General features: G+C 49.1%; 2 protein-coding genes and 1 long non-coding RNA gene across 6 annotated transcripts in view; 1 reads left to right on the plus strand and 2 right to left on the minus strand.

Annotated features, from left to right (window-relative positions):
* OGG1 (8-oxoguanine DNA glycosylase) overlaps positions 1-19,835 on the minus strand; it is a 32,810-nt gene that overhangs the window by 7,415 nt on the left and 5,560 nt on the right. Inside the window, exon 7 of one of the 3 annotated variants that reach the window (XM_020887495.2) lies at positions 19,370-19,694. The exons of 1 other annotated variant lie outside the window; for it this stretch is intronic. In XM_020887495.2, the coding sequence (XP_020743154.2) occupies positions 19,605-19,694 (90 nt within the window). In that variant the 3' untranslated portion in view covers positions 19,370-19,604. Of the gene's footprint in view, positions 1-19,369; positions 19,695-19,835 lie in introns of those variants that run through there. One more of the 3 variants, XM_070455582.1, reaches the window with a different exon arrangement.
* On the minus strand, positions 6,018-8,523 carry LOC139031222 (uncharacterized). Its single transcript, XR_011483641.1, has 3 exons — positions 8,449-8,523; positions 7,315-7,480; positions 6,018-6,721 (listed from the first exon to the last, which is right to left on the minus strand). It is a non-coding gene; the product is annotated as an uncharacterized lncRNA (long non-coding RNA).
* Positions 8,565-19,433, plus strand: CAMK1 (calcium/calmodulin dependent protein kinase I). 2 transcript variants are annotated; one of them, XM_070455581.1, is made up of 12 exons: positions 8,565-8,649; positions 10,914-11,028; positions 13,011-13,142; positions 14,635-14,709; positions 14,817-14,955; positions 15,758-15,884; positions 15,975-16,050; positions 16,735-16,847; positions 17,390-17,468; positions 17,565-17,652; positions 18,932-19,049; positions 19,155-19,433. In XM_070455581.1, exons 2-12 carry the CDS (start codon positions 10,946-10,948, stop codon positions 19,235-19,237), a joined length of 1,113 nt encoding a protein of 370 aa, XP_070311682.1. In that variant the 5' UTR covers positions 8,565-8,649; positions 10,914-10,945; the 3' UTR covers positions 19,238-19,433. The 2 variants fall into 2 exon arrangements, with proteins under 2 accessions (XP_070311682.1, XP_020743152.2); XM_020887493.2 differs by lacking the exon at positions 8,565-8,649 and adding an exon at positions 8,714-8,860.

Consider the following 19,835-nt stretch of genomic DNA (forward strand, 5'->3'; position numbering starts at 1 on the left):
TCTTATGGCCTACCCATGTCCATTAGAGCCAAAGAAGGCCTCCTTTATGGGCTTTGGGGAAAGCTGGGTTCCCTTTGAGAAGGGGGAGATTAGTTTCGGCATCTCAAGGCTCCAATTTTTTTATTTTTTGTGGGATCTTAGTTCCCCAACTAGGAATTGAACCCAGGCCCCAGCAGTGAAAGTGTGAAATTCTAACCACTGGACCGCAAGGGAATTCCCTAGGCTACAGTTTTAACTGGAAATGACAGTGACCCCTTATCACCAATTTGGTAAAAACATGTCTTTTGTGTGTTGGCCCTGAAAATCATCCCTGAAAATTATCCACTACCATTGTTTAGCCTGAGTCCCCAATGCCTTACACTTAACTTTCAGAAACACCAGGGTGAGTGAGAACAGGACTGGGTAGAGGTTAAACCCTGGTGTAGGGAACATGACCTAGCGTGGGTCCCCAGGCCTTCTCAGCTCCTGAGCACTCTGGGGAACTGGGGGATGCAAGGTTGCACATGACTTCTGCTAAGAAGGAAGCAATGAGGAATTCCCTGGTGGCCTAGTGGTTAGGATTCTGGGCTTTCACAGCTGTGACCCCTGGGTTCATTTGCTGGCGGGGGAACTGAGATCTTGCAAGCCACAGGGTGTAGCCAAAGAAAAAAAAGAACGAAGCAATGGCTGGAAGTTTGTGGAAAAATGGTCAGAGAGTAAATTCCTTTCCTGATGAGTGGCTCAGGGCTCAAAGGAGAGAACTAAGCATAAACAGACCATAATTCACTTGTTCATGTATTAATTCACTCACTGCTTTTTCTCTTTATTCATTTCATAAAAACATTTATCGCTCTATCTACTTGCCTCCATTTCCTCATTCATACTTTTGTTTCCTACCTCAGTGATCCTGTTACCCTGGCTAAAACTACGTGGGTGACAATGGGAGGCAGCTGAGCAGACAACCAAAACACAAGACAATAAAAGCAGACAGAAGAATGTATAAAATCTGCACGGACTTGGGACAGAGACTGGTTTAATAACAGCTCAGAGGGTCAGAGGGCTTCCCTGGTGGCTCAGATGGTAAAGAATCTGCCTGCCATGTTGGGAGACCCAGGTTTGATCCCTCGGTCAGGGAAGATCCCCTGGAGAAGGGAACGGCTACCCTCTCCAGTATTCTTGCCTGCAGAATTCCATGGACAGAGGAGCCTGGCAGGCTACAGTCCAAGAGGCCACAGAGAGTCGGACACAACTGATCAATTAACACTTCCTTTTCATTTAGAGGGTGAGGAAAGACTTCGGGGAGAATGTGGAAAGGAAGCTGAGGGTCAGAAGACATTCCAGACAAAAGGAACAGCAAGGCACAGAGGTGCGAACAGCTGGCTTGCTTAGAGAGAGGTGAGAACTTCAGTGTGACTGGAGCCCTGGATGTGTGGAGGGGGAGGGAAGGATGAGAGATGAGGCATAAAGTAGGTTGAGACCAGGCTGGGGCAGGCTTTGAATGGCAGGTTAAGGTTCACTGGCTTTATTCCTAAGGTCAGTGGTTGTTCTCAGTGTGGTTCCTGAACAAGAAACATCAGCAGCATCTGGGAACTTAATAAAGATGCAAATTCTCAGGGCCCAGATCTACCCAATCAGCAGGGCTCCAGGGGGCGCCCAGATGTCTGTTTCAGCAGGCCCTGCGGTGATTCCTGATGCATTTTACAGTCTGGGCGTCACTCTTCTAGGTAGTAGGGAGTCAGGGGTGGTTTGTGAACAGGGCAGTGCCATGACAGCACTCTAAAATGGGAAGTACTCTGATGGCAGCAGGGAGGCTGCGCTGAAAAGAGGGGGTGAGGGTGAAACTGCAGCAGACAGGAGTGCAATCATGTGCAAAGAATCACATCTGAGATGGAGGATGTGGCGGAAACTGGCAGATGTCCTCCCAAATATATTCTCCCTTTCTTCTATAGTAATAGAACTCCTGATTTTTAGCTGGACATGTGCCTCCGAAAGACTTAATATCCTAGCTTCCTTTGCAATTAGGTATGATCATGTGATCAAGTTTTGGCTGACAGATGTGAGTGGAAGAGATGTGTGTTACTATGAGGGCTTGAATCCCAAGGGGTGTGCCTTCCATGCTCCCTTCTCCCCACGGCTGGGATGAGGCATGGTGGCCACGCTTCTCAAAACATGTGGTCCAAGACACCATAGGAACAGGTGAGTAAAAAGACAAAAAGCTAGGGTTCCTCTTACCTTGTAGTCATTGTACCAGCCTGAGACTGCTGTAACCAGATTGTTGTACATTTCTATTTTAAGTGACAATTATTTTGGATGTCTCCTAGAGAAACCAAACCTATGTTCTAGTTGATAAAGTAAGGGGCATGTCAAGCCCTCTTTTTGAACTATACCGGCTTCCTTCTCTTCCCTTTGTCTCTTTCTTTTTCAAAAGAATTTGGGAAAACATAACTGAAGGTGTGTCTAATGAGTTTCATAAAGTTAAGCCCATCGGATTTAATGGAGTCACGGTCATTAACCAGTAGAATTAGCTCTAAGCTTCCTGGAAGCTAAGGTGCAAAATGGAAATATGATGAATCAGTCTCAGAACATTTGATATCAGAGTAAAGGGCATCTCCCAGTTTTACTGACAAAAATTCTAATAATTTGTCATGCTGCTGAAATTTCTCAACTGGAGTCATATGTAGATAATATTCTCCATAAATGTGACAGGAAAAGGAGACTGAGTTTCACATGGTGATTTCTTATCCCAATCTCTGATGAAAGCTCAGGACATATTGTTAAAACAACTCTGGGAGAATGGTTATGCAAGGGACCGCCAAGCTAGGGTGATGCCAAGCACTGTACATGAATTTGCTCCTCTCAACAACTCTATGTCAGAGCAGGCAATACTGTTACCCTTACTTTACAGATGAGGAAACTAGGATACAGAAAGGGGAAGGGCCAGATCAGATAGCTGGTGGTGAGTCAGTGTTGTAAGCCAGGTCTTAGACCTTAGAAGCCTTATTCTAAACGTCCCTCTCTGGAGAAGGCAATGGCACCCCACTCCAGTACTCTTGCCTGGAAAATCCCATGGATGGAGGAACCTGGTAGGCTGCAGTCCATGGGGTCCGCACAGAGTCGGACACAACTGAAGTGACTTAGCAGCAGCAGCAGCAGCATATTCCCAACATCACAATTCTCCCCCTTCTTACTGTTCTCAGAAACACAAGGAATAATCTGATCCAGGACCAGGACCACCTCTCCAAATGACTGTATTTATAAAGACTTTTGGAGCTGCACTGAAACATCAGTTATAGTTAAACCAACCTGGTTTTTTTTCCTTAATGAATTGAGTTCCCAAGGTACCTTATTAACGATCTTTCAGAAAGATAAATAAATAAATAAATAAATAAACGTCCCTCTCTGGGCTGGCCAGCACCATCACATACAAAATTTTAGGTTCTCTGTGGGATGAGAATCAGTGAAAGGCCAAGAATATGTGCCCTAGAATATGCCTGGGTTAGCCAAGAGAATTTAGTGAGATCTGGTAGACAGTAGAGGGACCTCTGAGCCTCTAAAGATAGGCTGTTCCTGGGTGAGAAAGTAGGGGTAGGCACCACAGAGGCAGAGGAAAACCCCAAATGAGGGGCTCGACTAGAACTTGTGGGCCTTCAAGAATGGAAGGAGAAATAATATTGAAAGTGCTGTCCTTGGGGACCTAATGTCTAGAAAAGGAGAGGAAAACTCTTAAGTAGGCTGCAGGTACCATCAATTTACAAGTCGTGAAGTAGTACATCTGGTAGATGTACCTTATATGTTTTAGTCATTCTCTTTTTGGTAATTTCTTCTAAATTTTGTTATTATAAAAATATTTCTTCAAACATCTTGGAGCACATAGCTTTGCCCTAATTTAGGATTATTTCCCTGAAATTGATTCCCAAAAGAGAAAATTCCTGGGTCAAAAGGTTGGACATTATTTAAGCTTTTGATGCATACTGCCAAATTGCTTTCCAAAAGAAAGATTTTTAGCAAGTCATTTTTCCACCAGAAATACTGAAGTACCCATTGCTCACACTAACATCAGCTATAAATGGTTTCTTCTTTTAATTTGTACTTCCTTGACTACTTTCAAGGTAGAGAATATTCCATGTTCGTTGTGTTTCATCTGTCTCCTTTGACCATTTGTTGGGTTCTTAGTTATCAATTTTGTATATTCTTTACATAATAGAAATATTAACCCATTGTCACTAAAACATTTCCTCAGTCTGAAGTTTGCCTTTTACTGTTAGCTATGATCTTGGAATAAGGTAGAGTTTTGGGTTTGTTTCCAACAACAGAAGTTAAGAGTGTTTTTATAATTGTGATGCAACCGACAAGGGCTTAATTTCCAAAATATACAAACAGCTTATGCAACACAACAACAAAAAACAATCCAATCAAAAAATGAGCAGAAGAGCTAAATAGACATTTTCCCAAAAAAGAAATACAAATGGTCAACTGGCACATGAAAAGATGCTCAACATCTCTTATTATTAGAGAAATACAATCAAAACTACAAGGTACCACCTCACTCTGGTCAGAATGGCCATCATTAAAACTATAAAATAACAAATTTTGGAGAGGATGTGGACAAAAGTGAACCTCCAAGATAAGCTGGTACAGCCACTATGGAAAAAAATATGGAGGTTCCTCAGAAAACTAAAAATAGAATTACCGTAAGATGCAGAAATTCCACTCCTGAGCATATATCCAGATGAAACGCTAATCCAAAAAGATACATGCACCCTTATGTCACCATTCACAATAGCCAAGACATGCAAACAATCTAAATGTCCAACTACAGGTGAATGGATAAAGAAGACATGGTACATATATACAATGGAATACTACTCAGCCATAAAAAAGAACAAAATAATGCCATTTGCAGCAACATGGATGCAGCTAGAGATTACAGTAAGTTAATTAAGACCAAGAAAGACAAATATGGTATCACTTATATGTAGAATCTAAAATATAACACAGGGAATTTCCTGGTCATTCCCTGAGACAAATATGGTATCACTTATATGTAGAATCTAAAATATAACACAGGGAATTTCCTGGTCATTCCCTGGTCCAATGGTTAGGAACTGGCACTTTCACTGCTGTGGCTCAGGTTCAAACCCTGGTCGGGGACTAAAATCATGCAAACTGTGCCACAGCACAGCCAATAAATAAATAAATAAAATATGACACAAATGAACCTATCTATGAAACAGAAACAGATTCACGGACACAGGGTACACGGTTGCCAAGGGGAAGGCAGGGAGGGGAGGGGTGGAGTGGAGGATGGGGTTGGCAGATGTAAGTTACTATATATGGAATGGATAAACAGCAAGGTCCTACTGTATAGCACAGAGAACTATATTTAGTATCCTATGATACAATGGATAAGAATATAAAAAGAATGATGGAAAAGGATATAAAAAAGAATATATATGTGTATACATACACACACATATATATACATACATACATATATATATACATACATACATACATATATATACATACATATATATATATATAAGGTTTTCCCAGTAGTCATGTATGGATGTGAGAGTTGGACTACAAAGAAAGCTGAGCGCTGAAGAACTGATGTTTTTGAACTGTGGTGTTGGAGAAGACTCTTGAGAGTCCCTTGGACTGCAAGGAGATCCAACCAGTCAATCCTAAAGGAAAAAATCAGTCCTGAATATTCATTGGAAGGACTGACACTGAAGCTGAAACTCCAATACTTTGGCCACCTGATGCGAAGAACTGACTCATTGGAAAAGACCCTGATGCTGGGAAAGATTGAAGGCAGGAGAAGAAGGGGACGACAGAGGATGAGATGGTTGGATGGCATCACCGACTCAATGGACATGAGTTTGAGTAAACTCTGGTAGTTGGTGATGGACAGGGAAGTCTGGCGTGCTGCAGTCCATGGGGTTGCAAAGAGTTGGACATGACTGAGCAACTGAACTGAACTGAACTGAATCACTTTGCTTCACAGCAGAAATGAACACACTGTAAATCAACTATACCTCAATAAAAAAGGTTTTTATGTTTGCACATAAGCCAGTCCATCTTTCCCTTGTGATTTCTTCCATTTTTCTCTAATCTCAGAAGATCATTCACACATCTAATGGTTAATTTTCTGTTGGATTCAAGAACTGATGGCAATCTCTGAGCTGTTTTGTCACTTTTTAATTACAAAGAAGAGAAGGGAATTACTTCCTTTACTTTTTTCTTTCTTGTTTCCATATATTTTGACTTTCCTTGACTTACTTTTTTAGTACCTTGAAATATGCTCATTGAAGATGGGGGCTCATTGGAGATGGGGGCTATAGGAGGTAATGGGTATATGTATACACATTATAAAAAGTCTGGAAGAGTACGTAACAAAACATATTAACTGATTTTTTTTTCTGACTGATGGGAGCAGGGCTGGGATGGATTTTGGTTGTGCCTGCCCAGCACTGCTATTCCTTTGGGCAATATAGCCGTCTTCATTCCGTGTGACTCTGGTGGGGCTGCCCATGACACTACATTTACCCTGTATAGTACCTTATTCCTCTGCCAGCAGGTTCAGGGGTAAAAGCACAGGCATGTCAGTTCAGCAGAGCCCATCACAGTCCTTCCCTGAAACTGATATATGAAACTGGGTGTAGCTTCTCTTTTGCTGGGTTCAGTTGGAAAGCTGGGGCTCTCACACCATGCTTGTTGCCAGGTAGAGGAGATCACTCTGCAGAGGAAAGGAAACCGAAGTGAAAAGAAAAATCAAGACAAGGAGAGATGAGAGGAAGCAAATCCTACAAGTACTGTGTCTCCACTTCCAGTCTGACGCTGAGCCATGGTGTTCTTCCTTCAGTCTTGCCTCAGCTATGTTAAGCCCCAGGTATCTCTCTGGTGAAGCTGGCTTAATTGGGTATTCTGTCACTTGACAAGTTAAAGAATCTAACCAGTGGAAAGGAGATGTGGGGGAAGGAAATTGCCCCTTAGCCCCTTATTCCCAGACAAATCAGGTCCCTTCTCTGAGCCTCTGTTTATATTAAAGTAAAAGTAAATTTTAGCTGTCATATTTTAAATCCCAATGGTATTCCAGGCACTTCACATTCATCAGCTCATAGAATTCTCGGGAGCACTCTGAGTCAGTCATCAATATTCCCATATTCCAAATGAGGAAACTGAGACTCAGGGAGACAAAGTGTGACCCAGGTAAGTTGTCCTAGAAACCTCAGCCATCTTCCTCTCTCACCCATAAAACAGGCATAACAAACTGACTACCCTAGAACACAGTCTTTAGGATAAGAGAGGGAAAAGCCAGTTGAAACTTACTTGGGGGTAAGCCTCGTCCTTTCCCCATAGCTGAGACAGTAAGGAATCTGCCTGCAATGCAGGAGACTGGCTTCCATCCCTGGGTGGGGAAGATCCCCCGGAGAAGAGAATGGCTACCAACTTCAGTATTCTTTGGAGAATTCCATGGACAGAGGAGCCTGGCGGGCTACAAATGATGGTGTCAGAAAGAGTCGACACTATTGACTGAGCGACTAACGCACAACTCCCCATTTCCAGATGGAAAAAGCGGGAATTCAAAAGTTGGGGGCAGCACTCGGTCGTGATGGAGGTGGAGTCGGGGGCCCTCAGGCTGGCTCCTCTGGCTGGCTCCAGTCCAGGCCCACCCCGACTTCCTGGGAGTTGCTCCTCCCCGCCCCACCATCTTCCCAAGGAAGGCCTTGCACAGGATGACGTTAGTCAGGTCCTCTGGCCCCCTGCCTGCCGGCCCAGAGCGGTTTCGGGCTTCCCCTCCCCAACCTGGCCCTGAGCCACGGGCCCCAGGCGCCGGCCCCGTCACGTGACCCTCCTTGGCCGACTTCCCCCGGGATCCAGATTTAACTCTCCCTCCTCCCCCTCCCGTCCCCGCCCCAGGCCCTCTGGGCACCACACCTGTTCTGCCTGGCAGGTGTAGGGAATTAGAGCATCAGCTCTTCCTCAGAGAGGGACCTTCTAGTTTTCCCGCCGGTAGAATGCGGCCCCCACCCTACGCCTGCCTCTCTCCATTGCTTACTTTTGCGCTGGCCTTAGCCTACGGCCCCATTCCTCCACCCCCATCAGTCGCCCAAGCCCTTCCCAGGGACTAATTCCCGGGGCGGGGAGGGGAGGGGGACAGAGCTCAGCCCTAAGGAAGCTCACAGAACTGGTCTCCAAGAAACTTCTAGAGACAGGGTGAAAACGGTCAGCTTCCGTTTCGGAAGACGGCAGACTCGGGTTCGAATTCAACTCTGCTTCTGACCAATTGCTGATTCTGAACCCTTCATCTCTCTATGCCTCAGTGGTTCCTTTTGCGAAACCTGGAACCCTCCGGGAGACGAAAGATAGAACGAGTCCAGCGGCTGCGCTGACTGAACCGAGGGGCTCCTCCGCGCCCCGCGCCCCGGGCGCCCCTTCCCCAGCCCCGGAGCGGGGCCTCACCTCCCCAGTCTCTCCGCCGCAGGCTCCTCCTCCACTGACATCAGAGCCGCAGGCGGGCGGAGGGAGCCAGCGGAGTCCGAACCGAGCCCCAGCGAGAGAGCGGGCTGGCGGGCCAGGCGCGCAGCAGCGGCGGACGGCGGCCGGAGCTCGGCCCCAGCCAAGTCGGGCCTCCCAGCCAGCCCCGCGGCGGGGCAGCCGCAGGTACCGCCCGGGAGCAGCCCCGCCCACGACCGTGGGCGCCGGAGGGCGGCGGGACCCCCCATCCTCTGGGTACCTTCTCCCAAGGATGGGAGGGGTTGCCTGGGCGTGCTGGACTCTACTTGGGCAGGGTAGGGCCTTTCTCCCCCAGCTCTGTCCCAGGCCCAGCAGGTGCCAGGTGGCCAGTGGGAAACTGAGCGGGTAAAAGAGGAAGGTGAGGAGGGATGTGTGTGTATGTGTCTGCCTTCAGCTTCAGCTGGGCCTGAGTGTGGAAGGACTGGGCATTTGGAGGTATAGATGTGTGGCAGCCGTATTGGGGTGTGCGAATGTCTTAGCATAGGCAAGTGGATCAAATGTGAAGTTGCAGGCATGTTGGTGTGTAAGGGTATCCGTCTGGGTGGGGATGTCTGGGAATCCGTGTTTTTGTTGCAGACTGTATCCAACTGTTGTGTGTGCTGGAGTCTGGCTCAAAGGGTAGTAAGTCAGAGTTGGGGGGTATATAGTTGTGTCCTGAGGATGTTTGGAGTTAGATGTATAAGGATTTGGAGTTTAAGAGCTTCTAGCGTGTATAGGAGGGCTTCTGTGGTGGCTTAGTGGTAAAGAATTCGCCTCCCTAGCAGGAGACACAGGGTCGATCCCCGGGTGGGGAAGATCCCCTGGAGAAGGAAATGGCAGCCCACTCAAGTATTCTTGCCTGGGAAATCCCATGGAGAGAGGAGCCTGGTGGGCTATAGTCCATGGGGTCGCGAGACTCAGACATGATTTGAGCCACTGAATGGGGTGTACAGGAGCTGCAGGATGACAGGTGTGAGGAATCCAGGATGTCTAGTATACAGGTGAGGTAGGTATGTGTGTGTGTATCTGTTCTGTCTGGTGTCATCTTGTCCTGGTGTGTGTGGATGTGTTTTGGGGTGTGGGAGAGATGTCTGGGTGTGAGGGTGTCTGGGGGAGTGAGTTTATGTGGGCTGATGTCTGGGTGTACATGTGTGATCAGAGACTCATTTGGAGATGGAGTGTGCGGATCTGGGGGCAGGCGTCTGGTTTCAGGGTTGTGGGTGGGTCTTGGTGCAGGGATATGTATGGAACTGTGAGGTTTTCTTTTTTTCACCAGGCCTCCAGATGGATTTTAAAATTCTGCCCTCTGGAGCTTACCATCAAGTCTCCTTTCCTAGAAGTTTCTGCCCCTGGGATGGGTGGTCAGGCCCCTCGGGAACGAAGTCCCATCCAAAGAGTGGAATCTCACACCATGGGCTCTAGTTAGGGCACCTTCCCCTCTTTTTCCAGCAGAAGAAACAGAGAAGGAAAGTGCCCTCCCTGAGGTCACACAGCACACTGGGCTGTGTTTTGACCTCCCTTTCCGTGGGCTTATGATGGGATTGAGAGGCTGTGTTTTCTGGGTGGGTCCTAGTCTGGCTGCAGTGCCCTCCAAGGCTTTTGCTTTCAGCGGGCTTAGCTGGAGCCTCATCGGGCAGCTATCCATCTCCAACCAAATCCTATCTATCTCCAACTTGAGCTCCCCATTCTCCGTCTGATAACTGGGGAGAGAGTGCTCACCCGCTACTGCTGGTTGTGACAGAGGTCTCAACAGAGTAAAGTACAGGCTGGATCAGGGTGAGATGAAGCCAGTAGGGGACAGGTTGCGGGGGACCCTTTCTCAGGCTACTGGGACCCAGATGGGGAGTCAGGACTGGGAGGGGTAACAGGAGGCCTGGGTGGCTCCAGCTGTGCCTGCTGTTGCTGTGGTAACAGCAGAAGGAGCTATTTAAAAACGTGGCTGAGATATTGCTGGGAGCCCAGGCTGCCGGAAACCTGATTTCCGAGAGGCTTGGCAAGGGAGGAGGAGGGAGAGGAGACACCCCAGCAATTCCCGGGGTGGGGCAGTGACATCGCTGGTTCTGAGGACAGGGGGATCCTCCGGGGCTGTGTCTCTACAAATTGTTCTGGGGTCTTCTTTGGTGTCCTCTTAGAGTTCAGTGTCCCCTCGTCTGTTTGGATTTAGAGAGGGAGAAATTGGGAGGTGAGCTGAATGAATGAATGAGTGACTATTGAACAAAGAATTTTGCTGCCACCTGAAGGACGTTCCTCTCGGCTTAAGGATATAATGAATGGATGTTGCTGAATGAACCCATGGCCTGTGAATGAATGTTGGATGATTTTGTCAAATGAGTGAATCAAGGAATGAATAAATGTGTGCTCAATGGGGCCCTCACTAAGTTCCCACAAGAAAGTCTGAGCCCTGCTGAGCCTTCTTCCGTTCCCTTTCCCAGGAGCCCTGGCTGTGGCCAGGGGGCAGTGGGCCATGCCGGGGGCAGTGGAAGGCCCCAGCTGGAAGCAGGCGGAGGACATTAGAGACATTTACGACTTCCGCGATGTTCTGGGAACGTGAGTCTCAGAGGCAGGAGAGAAGGGGGAGCTGTCCCTGAGCTGGAGGGTGGGGTGGGGAAGGTCCTCACTCTGGGACTGGCTGGCTGGGGAGGCTGGGTCCAGGGTGGTGCTTCCTCTGGCCACTTGATCTCTGCTTCCTGTTTCCTACAGCCCAGGCTCTGTGGTGGCCTTGTATGGCCCGAGTGGCCCGGAGTTTTCACTTCTGGCTAACGGGGTAGAACAGAGGCTGCTCTTGCTCTGGGTCCCTGTGACAAGAAGAAAGTAGGCAAGAATGAAGGAGCCAGTTTTTTAAACTGACTGCCAAGAACTGGGGGTTCTGGCCTAGGTTTTGGAACTGAAGCTGGGCATGACTCTGTTCTCCATGGTGAGAATCCAGAAATAACTCAAACCTGACCTCTGCCCCTCAAGTTGATCCCAAACATATGAGGGAGACAGGCCCACGGAAAATGACAACCGGGTGTGTGCTGTGTTCTAGCGAAGTTTGCAAATGAGGACTTTGTTGAACCCAGAGAGCAGTAGCTTCTGTGTGGGGAATAACTTTCTAGAGAGGGGGGCATTAGAGCTGGGGATTGATGGATGGGTAGGAGAGTACTTGTCAGACTGGGAGAAGGCATTCCAGGGAGGAGGAATAGCATAAACAAAGGCTCAGAGGTATGTTATGTGTGGAAAGAGACAGAGTCTGGTGGAGCTTATAATCAGAGGCTGGGGGGAGGAGTGGAAGACACTGAGGAAAAGAGAGGAACAGGTCAGGTAAGGCCTCAAAGCCAAGCTATAGAGGCTGGAATTAATCTCATGAGCCACAGGATAACATTTAAGACTGTGGCAGATTTGCAATTCCGGATGGTCATTCTGGCCACAGTAGAGAGGGTACATTGAAGAGGGACAAGACTGAAGCCAGCAATGAGGCTGTCATAGTCACTAGTTAGTCGATGATTGAGTTTTCACCATGAGATGCTGTTCATTGACTGACTTCTTGTCCCAGGAAAAGCAAATAGTTCTAGAGAGCACTAGTCAACACTCATTCGTTAACCAGTGAACTTTAGTGAAAATGAGTATGCTCCTTTCTAAGTCTCTTCGAAAGCACTGCTTCTCAAACTTCAGTGAGCATACACATCATCTCTTGTTCAGTCTCTATGTCCAATTCTTTGTGATCCTATGGACTGTGTGTAGCCTGCCAGGCTCCTCTGTCCTCCACTATCTCCTGGAGTTTCCTTAAATTTATCTCCATTGAGTTGGTGATGTTGCTGAACCATCTCATCCTCTGCTGCCCCCTTCTCCTTTTGCCTTCAATCCTCAGCATCAGGGTCTTTTCCAGTGAGTTGGCTCTTCGCATCAGGTGGCCTAAGTATTGGATCTGGTTAAAATGCAGCTTCTGATTTTAGTAGGTCTAAGGTGAGGCCCAAGATTCCACAGTTCTGAAAAGCTACCAGGTGATGCTGATGTTCTTCATGGTTCTAAAGGGTGTTAAATAAGCCATGACTCAAATTGGTTTTTTTTTGCAGAAAAAGGAATGAATCAGTCATGCACATAATCAAAAAGCCTAGGGGGTAAACTTCAGGTATGGGATACAGGGGCTCACATGATGTTATCAGGAAAACTCTCTTTGACTGTTTCTTAGCTCTGATTTCCTTTGTGTTGGCTTCATTCTCAAGCAGGCTCTCCCCAAGTGCTGGCAAAGATGACTACCATTAGCTCCAGGCTTACATCCTACCAACTTAGCAGGAAAGAACACCTCATTCTCAAAGTGCCAGCAACCTAGCTTACATCACAGGACCCAGTTACTGTGGCCAGGGGATAGACAACTCTCATTGGCTAGGCTGGGGCACCTCTGGCACCAGAGAGGTGAATGGGTGATAGAGGGAGGCTCGTTCCACCTCCTTGTCCTGGGGATGGTCACGAAACCCATAGGGGGATGGAGGAGAGGCTGGAGGGAAGCTGAGGTTCCGGTTCACCATCTCATGAATCCCCTCTCCCTGCAGAGGAGCCTTCTCCGAGGTCATCCTGGCAGAAGATAAGAGGACTCAGAAGCTAGTGGCCATCAAATGTATCTCCAAGAAGGCTCTGGAGGGCAAGGAGGGCAGCATGGAGAACGAGATCGCTGTCCTACACAAGTGCGTGGAGCATATTCTGTCCCTGCCCTGGGTCAACCCTGTCTTGAACTGTCCCACTCCCCTCCTCTCTCTGCTTTGGGCAAATCACCTAACCTCTCTGAGCCTCAAACTGCTCATTTGTAAATGGGGGTAAATATCTCCACTTGGTAGGATGTGGGGAGCATTAGAGGTCCTTTACTTCAAGTGCCTGGCACGAGAGCAAACATGACAGATGTGATTAAGATGCCACTGCTTCTTTACAATGGTTTAATGTCCAGTCAGATCTAAAGGTCAATCCTTGAACATGTCTTGAACCCATGTATTTCTGCTGATGCTATCTCTAGACCTACCTCAAGTTGCCCCACATATTACACCACCTCACAAGTTTAAAAACACTCATCTGCTGATGCCCTGACAACCAGATGGTGTCTGAACTGCTCATGCTGATGGGAAACCTGCTGTTCTCACTGGAAAGCTCATTTAGAATCTCCACTTCCAGCCCCCGACCTGAGCTTTCCTACCACCCTAAGCAGGGACGAAATAATCATTTCCACCACTGGGTCGGGAAGACTGAGGCCCAGAGAGGACAAAGGACTTGCCTAAGATCACACAGCAAGTCTGTGGCAGAGCCAAGCTTTCCATTAAACTCACTCACCATCACTGGTTCATTTCTAGAGTGTTTACTGTGTGCCAGGCACTGTGCCAAGATTCTTTCCTGCATTTCTTCATGTGATCCTCACCTCAATACTTGGAGGGAAGTACTATCACTGGCTTCATGTTACAGATTTTAAAAAAACTGAGGCCTGGAGAGGTTATATTCAATTCTGTGAATATTAGTGAGCACTCAGTCTGCACCTGGAGAAGGCAATGGCACCCCACTCCAGCACTCTTGCCTGGAAAATCCCATGGACAGAGGAGCCTGGTGGGCTGCAGTCCATGGGGTTGCTAAGAGTTGGACACGACTCAGTGACTTCACTTTCACTTTTCACTTTCATCTATTGGAGAAGGAAATGGCAACCCACTCCAGTGTTCTTGCCTGGAGAATCCCAGGGATGGGGGAGCCTGGTGGGCTGCTGTCTTTGGGGTCGCACAGAGTCGGACACGACTGAAGTGACTTAGTAGCAGTCTGCACCAGGTATGGAGGAACAGTGGTCAGCAGGATAAAGCTGCTGGTCTTATAGAGGTGACATGCTGGTGGGAGAGGCTGGCAAATTGATAAACCCAGACCAGTGTTAAACTCCTATAGCAGTCAGCACTGTGCGGTGAGGAGACTTGCCCTTATAGCATGTGGCAGAGGCAGACGAGGACCCGGGGCTGTGCCAGGTCAGAGCCGGGTCAGCCTCCGTGCTCGGCTGCCTCCCGTGACATTGTAACACCTCATGGTAAAGCAGCTTTTCCCTTTGCGACCCAGATCTTTGGCTCGTCCTGCCCAGGTTTGCAGGCAGTGTTTCCTTAAGATGAGTAGGGAGGTGGCTGAACTGTCGGCTCTGAACCACCTTATTTCTCCTTTCAGGATCAAGCACCCCAACATTGTAGCCCTGGATGATATCTACGAGAGTGGGGGACACCTCTATCTCATCATGCAGCTGTGAGTGGCCCCGAGTCAGCCCTTCTCACACCCATCCCTGCTGCCCCCTCCCTGGTCTCTCTGCATCCACCACTGTCTTGGCCAGACTGCCCTGTCCCTGGCTGCAGGGTGTCAGGCGGTGAGCTGTTTGACCGAATTGTGGAAAAAGGCTTCTACACGGAGCGGGATGCCAGCCGCCTCATCTTCCAGGTGCTGGATGCCGTCAAGTACCTGCATGACCTGGGCATCATACACCGAGACCTCAAGGTAGGTGTGAGGATGTGTGGGGAGCTAGGGCACCCAAGGGTGGGGCCTCCACAAACTTCTGTGACCTTGGGTACCTCTCACCCCCTTGCTGAGCCTGGCCTTTCTGTCTGACCTCGTAAGCCCTAAACTGCTTCCTGCCCATTCCAGTTCTGACACTCAGATGAACAGAAAGGTGATTATCCCAGTAACATCTTAGGTTTTTCTGATAATAAAACTCCCACTTGCTCTTTGTAGAAAACTTGGATGACAGCACAACACAAAGAAAGCCAGAAATCCCCAAAGCCCCAGAGATGATGATGAGGTGCATGTTTGGTGGTGCACCGCACTCTGCTCTAGGAGGAGAGCACTGGGGTGAAATAGAGCTGACTTTGAATTCTGGCCCAGCCACTGCCTAACTATAGATCCCCTACTGCAAGTCACTTTGCCTCTCAAGGCATCTGTTTCCTCATCTGTAGAGAGGGATTATTCACAGTGGCCTGGCAGGGATGTGGTAAGGATGAACTGAAATCAAGCACGGCACAGGATCTGGCACATAGTAGGTGCTCAAAAATTCTTCAGGGCTTCACAATACACACCTGAGGTTTATAGGAGATACCGCCATACCCCCGAGGTCCTTGTCCTTTTTGGAACTTCTAACTTCCTTGAGAACCTCCTTGAGTTTCTTGTGCCTCCAACCAAGATGGCAGCTATAAAACTACAGTGGCTTTTTCGGGGGTGCTCATTGGGGTATTTGTGGAGGCAGAAGCTTCTGCTAGCCTCTGACCATTTCCAACCCTCCTTTCCCTCCCTTCCACCCTCCAAGCCAGAGAATCTGCTGTACTACAGCCTGGACGAAGACTCCAAGATCATGATCTCCGACTTTGGCCTCTCCAAGATGGAAGACCCTGGCAGTGTGCTCTCCACGGCCTGCGGGACCCCAGGATACGTGGGTGCGGAGGGCCCTGGTCTGGGGCTGGGCAGGGAAGAAGCGGGAGCTGCAGGGAGAGACTTGTTAACACCATGTCCCGCTCCCTCCACAGCCCCTGAAGTGCTGGCCCAGAGGCCCTACAGCAAGGCCGTGGATTGCTGGTCCATTGGGGTCATCGCCTATATCCTGTGAGTGGGGCCGTGGCTGTTACGGATATGACTCCAGACTTCTCCTCACCCCTACTTTGCTCTCTTCTTCCTCTGTGCCATTTCTTCCTTCCTGCCATCCATATTTATCTCTACCAGTTAATGACTGTATTATTTCACTCAGTAGAGACTATGTTTCTGGCCACTGTGGCCAAGCACTGGGGATTGAGGAGAGAACAAAAGCGACCCAGTGCTTGCCCTCAGGGAGCAAACATGCTAGTAGTAGGGGAGACAGAAAGTAAACAAGTAAATAAATCTGTAAAATAATGGCAGGTGGTGAGACACGTGTGGAGAAAAATCTAGCAGGGTAGGGGGATGGATGGATGCTGTTTTAGATAAGGTCAGGAGCCTCTCTGAGGAGGTGGCCTGAGTGGCATCCAGAATGAAGTGAGGGAGCCAGACACTCAGTGTTCGGGGAGAGTGGCTTAGAGAGAGCACAGAGCAAGTGCAAAGGCTCTGAGGAAGGACAGATGGTGGCACAGTATGGAGTAGAAAGCCAGTGGGGTCAGACAGGAGTGAGCAAGGCAGAGAGCTAGATCCGCCACTTTGTAGAAGGGGAACTCCTTCCTGGGGGTCCTGATGAAGCTCAACACTGCACCAAAGCTCCATCTGGGAGCCAATGTGTACACTGACAGTGGAAATGAGAATGAGTTTCTCCCTGCCCAGGCTCTGTGGTTATCCTCCCTTCTATGACGAGAATGATGCCAAACTCTTTGAACAGATCTTGAAGGCTGAGTACGAGTTTGACTCTCCTTACTGGGATGACATCTCTGACTCTGGTATTTGGGGTTTTGCTTTCTTCCCCTGATCTTACCTCCAGTCCCTGCTTCATCTGCTTGGGTGGGGGGTTGGAGAGGAGGGGTGGGGGAAGGTCTCCTCACTTCACCAGATTCCCCAGCCCCAGATTAAGCACTGAATTTAAGACCAGACACCTCACCCTGGGTGCTTTTCTCTGCCTGGCCCCTGGTCAGACATAGTATTTTTCAGACTGCCTCCCCACACTGATTTCCTAGTACCTAAAACAACATCATTAATGTTTTCATCTGTCCTTTTGTGCCTCCAGTTAGGTGGCAAAGCTGTGAAGCCATTATCAATCATTTACACGTCAGTGCGAATCTTCTCTAAGAACAAGCTGTTCTTAAGGGAGAAAGCTGGAGAGCTGGGTTTGGTTGGGGGGCTTAGAGAAAGAGTACAGGTGGGGTGGGACAGTGCATGGACAGATCTGGCTTTGAGGCCAGGCCAGACCTGAGGGGGTGGGTTCTATCTTGGGGGTGTTCTCAGGCACTGCCATGCTGTCTTTGCTCTTGTCTGGGGGGCTCAGCCAAAGACTTCATCCGGCACTTGATGGAGAAGGATCCAGAGAAGAGGTTCACCTGTGAGCAGGCCTTGCAGCACCCCTGGTGAGAGATCCCACAAGCCTCGGGCTAGGATGGGGTCTGGGGCCCCTAGGCCTGCCTCTCCCTTCACTGACAGCCCTCTATACACACCTGTCCTAGGATTGCAGGAGATACTGCCCTAGATAAGAATATTCACCAGTCGGTGAGCGAGCAGATCAAGAAGAACTTTGCCAAAAGCAAGTGGAAGGTGAGCCCATGACCCCCATTTAGCCTCCAGCTCACACCAAGTGGGACACACAGTAAATGCTCAGGGATGCTTACTGAAGGGTCTCATTCATTCATGCGATGCTGTGACACCTACTTTATTCCAGTGATGGTCCCTGATCTTCAAGACTAGAGGGAGAACAGTGTATGCTTCTCAAGGAGACATAATCCAAGTTATGGGGTCCTGGAAGGGGCGTAAAGTGGTCATGGCCTGACAGACTGGTCAGGCCTGAGAGCAGAGTAGGAATTAGCCTAGCACAGAAGAATACGGTCTGAGGCAGAGGGAACCAGGGTGCAAAGGGCCAGGAGAAGAGAGCACAGCCATTTGGGCAGTGCAAGTGCCAAGCCTGGCGGGACTGAAGGGGCTGCAGGCAGGAAACCAGGCTGAAGACAGGTCGGGGCCAGGCCGCCTGGGGGCTCAGGTCCCACAGTAGAGCACTGACTTGATGTTAAGGATGCTGAGGAGCTCCAGAGGATTTTCAGCTGAAACTTGACCTTTACAAGGGGCTCTCAAGATGCTGAAAGGCAGGGTGAAGGCCGGGAGACCCTTTAGGGGACTGTGGCAGACATGCGGTCAGGAGACAGTGAGGGCTTGAATCAGAGCAGTGACAGTGGGAACAGAGAACACTGGACTAGGAGTCGTTTGGGAGGCAGAACTGACCAGAAGTGATGTTAGAATGGATGCTGGAAGAGAGAGGAGGAGAGGTCCAGGGCTCGCCCAAGATTTTGGTTGGGGACAAGGTGGATGATGGTACAGATGGAGATCCTGGGGCCAGAAACTTGTTTTGGGGGAGATTTTGATTTAGGACATGGTAAATTTGACAGACATATCAGTAGACAGGTTGAATAGAGAATGATACACACCTGGGCAAGTCATTTAACCTCTGTGCCTGTTTTCCTCCTTTGACAATGCTGACACCAATAGTGCCGACCTCAAAGACTTTCGGGAAGATTAAATGATCTATTAAGTGTTTAGAACAGTATCTGACACACAATGCTATACAAAGTGTTGACTATTATGTGAATGTGAATTATATGAAAAATTATACATGTCTACATATATACATTTTATATCTGTGTGTGTAACTATATAATATGATTGAATATAATTTAATGAAGTCTTGTAGAGGTTTCAGGGGGTTTTAGGGATCAACCAATATCACTTGAATGAAAATAACAGAACTGCTATTAAGAATTCTACCACCAGACCCTGCCCCATGATCTCCTACTGTCTTAAAAGTCCCTTCTGCCTTTCTCCACAGCAAGCCTTCAATGCCACAGCTGTGGTGAGGCACATGAGGAAGCTACAGCTGGGCACCAGCCAGGAGGGGCAGGGACAGACAGCGAGCCGTGGCGAGCTCCTGGCACCAGCAGCCGGGGGTGAGGACAGGGTTCTGTGCAAGGGCAGGGGAGGTCCGTGGAGAGCGGCCCGGCTGGAGTGGAGGTCTGCTCCTGTGATCAGCTCTGCTCTCTCTTCCCATGTAGGGCCGGTGGCTGGCTGCTGCTGTCGAGACTGCTGTGTGGAGCCCAGCCCAGAACTGTGCCCCTCTCTGCACCCCCAGCTCTAGGGGCCTGGATCCAGGGTCAGGATCTGCTGTGCAGGAAGGGTTGGGGATGGCCTGCTCCCCCTCCCTCCCTGAACTGGGGAGGTACCCTGCCCACCCCCTCCACACCCCTTTCTGTACCACCCCTCCACTGCATTTTCCATACAAATATTTCTATTTTATTGTTCCTTCTTATAATAAAGGGAAGAGATCAAAACCACAGGCAGCTCTGTCTCCTCAGACAACCTATACCCCACATGGTGGTGCAAACTGCTTGATTTGAGGGTGCCTGGCCCCTGAGGTAGTTGCAGGAAGTCCGCTCTCCAACATGAGACTGGATGGGGGCGGGCAGGAGGGAGGGGTGTTCGGGGATCCCTTTCTCCGTGCCCCCCTAGCCTTCTGGCCCTGGGCACCTCCTCCTGCGCTTTGCTGGTGGCTCCTCAGCTCGGTGGAGTTGGCGCAAGTCAGCACTGAACAGCACCTGGGGCGGGAGGGGTGAGTGTCTGAGTGGGGGCGGTGCACGGCTCAGGACTGGTGGGGCGGTGTGGGCAGCTGGAAGGGTTCATGGGTGGAGGGTCCCTTAGGGTCAACTGGGACAGCAATGGAGGCAGAGGAAAATAGA

This window comes from Odocoileus virginianus, chromosome 26 (assembly GCF_023699985.2).
Source record: "Odocoileus virginianus isolate 20LAN1187 ecotype Illinois chromosome 26, Ovbor_1.2, whole genome shotgun sequence".
NCBI classification, from domain to species: Eukaryota; Metazoa; Chordata; class Mammalia; order Artiodactyla; family Cervidae; genus Odocoileus; species Odocoileus virginianus.

Excerpts from the sequence above, each read along its gene's own strand:
- CAMK1 (XM_070455581.1), top strand. The coding sequence starts at position 10,946 with ATGCCGGGGGCAGTGGAAGGCCCCAGCTGGAAGCAGGCGGAGGACATT. Across the intron at positions 14,710-14,816 it reads CTCTATCTCATCATGCAGCT|GGTGTCAGGCGGTGAGCTGT; the intron begins GTGAGTGGCCCC and ends CCCTGGCTGCAG. Across the intron at positions 15,885-15,974 it reads CGGGACCCCAGGATACGTGG|CCCCTGAAGTGCTGGCCCAG; the intron begins GTGCGGAGGGCC and ends CTCCCTCCACAG.